At 33.4% G+C, this 3,012-nt stretch overlaps 1 protein-coding gene across 1 annotated transcript; it reads left to right on the forward strand.

The window, feature by feature from the left end:
• Positions 1 to 727: 727 nt before the first annotated feature.
• On the forward strand, positions 728 to 1,791 carry TENT5D (terminal nucleotidyltransferase 5D; the record flags this gene model as incomplete). Its single annotated transcript, XM_032840645.1, has 1 exon — positions 728 to 1,791. A coding segment is annotated over one exon (669 nt), but the record flags the coding sequence as incomplete, so codon positions are not given.
• Between the last annotated feature and the right edge of the window lie 1,221 nt (positions 1,792 to 3,012).

Below are 3,012 nucleotides of genomic sequence, written 5' to 3' on the forward strand. Positions count from 1 at the left end.
CTAATTATTATTTCCTTCAACCAAAATTTCTTTCTTTTTAAAAAATTTTCCAGGGCACCTGGGTGGCTCAGTGTGTTGAGTCTCTGCCTTCAGTTCAGGTCATGATCTCAGGGTCCTGGGACTGAGCCCCAGATTGGGCGCTCTGCTCAGCAGGGAGCCTGCTTCCCCCCCCCCCACTCTCTCTCTCTGCCTACCTTTCTGCCTACTTGTGATCTCTGTCTGTCAAATATTTTTAAAAAATAAAAATAAATTTAAAAATTCCATTATCCAACTTATAATACATCACTAGTTTCAGATGTAGTATTCAATAATTTATCAGTTTTGTATAACAGTGCTCATCGCATCACTTTCCCGACTTAAAGCCCATCACCCAATTACCCCATCTCCCACCAACCTCCCATACAGCTACCTTCATTTTGTTTCCTAAAGTTTAGAGTTTCTCATGGTTTTTCTCCCAATTATTATTTCCTTTAACCAACATTTCTTAAAAGGTTACTGGACACATAGAAGAGGTGATGAATTGGGTACCATCCTTATCCTCAAATTCAAGGAATTCATACCCTAATGGATATGTAGTATCCATTAGTAATTGTCTTTAAAATTTGAGCTGTAGTATATGTGAAATATGGTTTCATATGTACCCCATATATATATATATATGGGGTACATATGAAATATGGTTTCATATGTACCCCATATATATATTCATATATAAATTCAAACACAATTTGAATTTAGTGTTGATTCCTTTCAAATTGTTTTGGATCCCATGTTAGAATTCTACAGTGACAAAAATGCCAAACTAACCAAAGAATCCTATCCTGTTGTGGTAGCTGAAAGCATGTATGGAGACTTCCAAGAAGCAATGACACATTTGCAATACAAGCTTATATCTACTAGAAAACCTGAAGAGATTAGAGGTGGTGGCCTTCTGAAGTACAGCAACTTGCTGGTTCGTGACTTTAAGCCAGCTTGTGAAGCAGAAATCAAGACACTAGAACGTTATATGTGTTCTAGATTCTTCATTGATTTTCCTGATGTAGCAGAACAACAAAAGAAGATTGAATCGTACCTCCGTAACCATTTCATAGGTGAAGAAAAGAGCAAATATGACTACCTTATGACCTTGCGTGGAGTTGTAAATGAAAGCACTGTTTGTCTCATGGGTCATGAAAGAAGGCAGACACTCAATATGATCACCCTTATGGCTCTAAAAGTACTTGGAGAACAGAATATACTACCCAATACAGATAATGTAACTTGTTTTTATCAGCCTGCTCCATACTTAGCTGCTGAGGGAGGGTATCCTACTTATTATGTAACATCTGGACCACCACCTATTTTCTTTCAGCCATACCACCCACTGCACTTTCATGTGCCAAATGGTATGGTTTAAAAACAAACACACATACAACAGAAACTTTGCTTTAATTAAACACCTCATAAAGCAAGTTTCCAAAATCCATAAAACTTAAGATCTATTTTTATTTTTGTGCAGTTACCAACTATTTTCCATCAATTATAGCTTAAACCATTATAGTAAATAGAATATCATCTATGAACTGGCCACTCTAAATTATTTTCAAGTGTTATTGATTAGCTATTATAACTTTCAAATGTTGTGGACCACTTAAAATGATTTTCAAATCTCACTAAGTCTTAAGTAAGACTTTCAAATTTGCTCTGACAAATACATTACAGATGCCTGCATCTTTGATTAAAATATAATAGAACAGACACATGTATTAAGGTCTAAAGATACAGTAAATACTAGTGCCACCACTTTGGTGTTTAATCCCTTTGTTTAATTCACTTCATTTTTTTCTAGTGAATATTACCATCAGTGAATTTTCAGTACTTAACAAAAATACCTAGTTTCAAAGGCAACAGATGCAGAAGAGATAAAACTCTGGACGTTACAAGCACTTAATTTGTTTTCCAATTAAATTGGGTTAGATACAAAATCTTACTATGGTTTGAAGGAACATTGAAAAAACTGGTTCTGAAGAACACTGGACATTAGTAATTAGTCAACTATTGAATAAGTTAGTTATTTTTTTGATCTGAAGAATAATACCATCCAGCTGTAAAACCAATACTGCAATCAGTTTTATAGGTTTCTTCATTTTTCCCACTAAGTTGAAAAGAATGGAAATGACCAACTCTGAATGTGAAAATTTTCTGTCATCTGTTAGAGACTCTAAATGGCAAATAGCAAAAAAACAAAAAGAAACAAACAAACAAAAAACAAAAAAGGTAGTGTTTTTTTTTGTTTTTAGCCATGCATGTTATTTACCATTTTTTTTATGATTTGTGTAACATCTTAGTATATTTGGAGACATTCAGTGTTAGTAAGTGAAAATATTTTCATTATTGCTAAATGAAGCTTTTTTTTTTCATTTTGGTCTTACAAAACATCAGTTTATAACCTGCCACTCAAGTGCCTTCTCATGTGAGTTTTTGCATAATACTATAATTTATACAACAATTGCATATGTTCATCAGGTTATCAGAATATTTACACACTACATCAAATATGTTGCTAGCAAGTCTACTAGTGGAATTAAAACAATATTTTCTTCCCATAATGAAGAAAATAATTCATGACCAATATTAACTGGGATGACAGAAGGGGAACTGTCCTGAATGGATGTAGATAAGACCATCAGAAAACGTCATCATTTTAACTCGCTTTTGATTTTTTGTTTCCATCTCAGTATTCATTGACCATCCTGACTTTTTTCATCACAACATGATCCAAAAGGCATATTCTGAGAATTTTTCACTTATAAACTGTGCTTAATGTCTCTTCTCTGCATTACAGTACTGGACACAAGAAGTACATAAAATATAGCATTTTCAAATAGTCAATATTTCCAAGATGTTTTATACCACCACACCACTGACCATCAGTATATTTTTAAAGAATTATATTTAAAATATATTTATGTGTATATACACATGCACATAATTATCCAGCATACAACTCTGAGGCTTTTAAACATGGATTCA

This window comes from Lontra canadensis, unplaced genomic scaffold (assembly GCF_010015895.1).
Source record: "Lontra canadensis isolate GAN:19392208 unplaced genomic scaffold, GSC_riverotter_1.0 scaffold114, whole genome shotgun sequence".
In the NCBI taxonomy this organism is placed as follows: Eukaryota; Metazoa; Chordata; class Mammalia; order Carnivora; family Mustelidae; genus Lontra; species Lontra canadensis.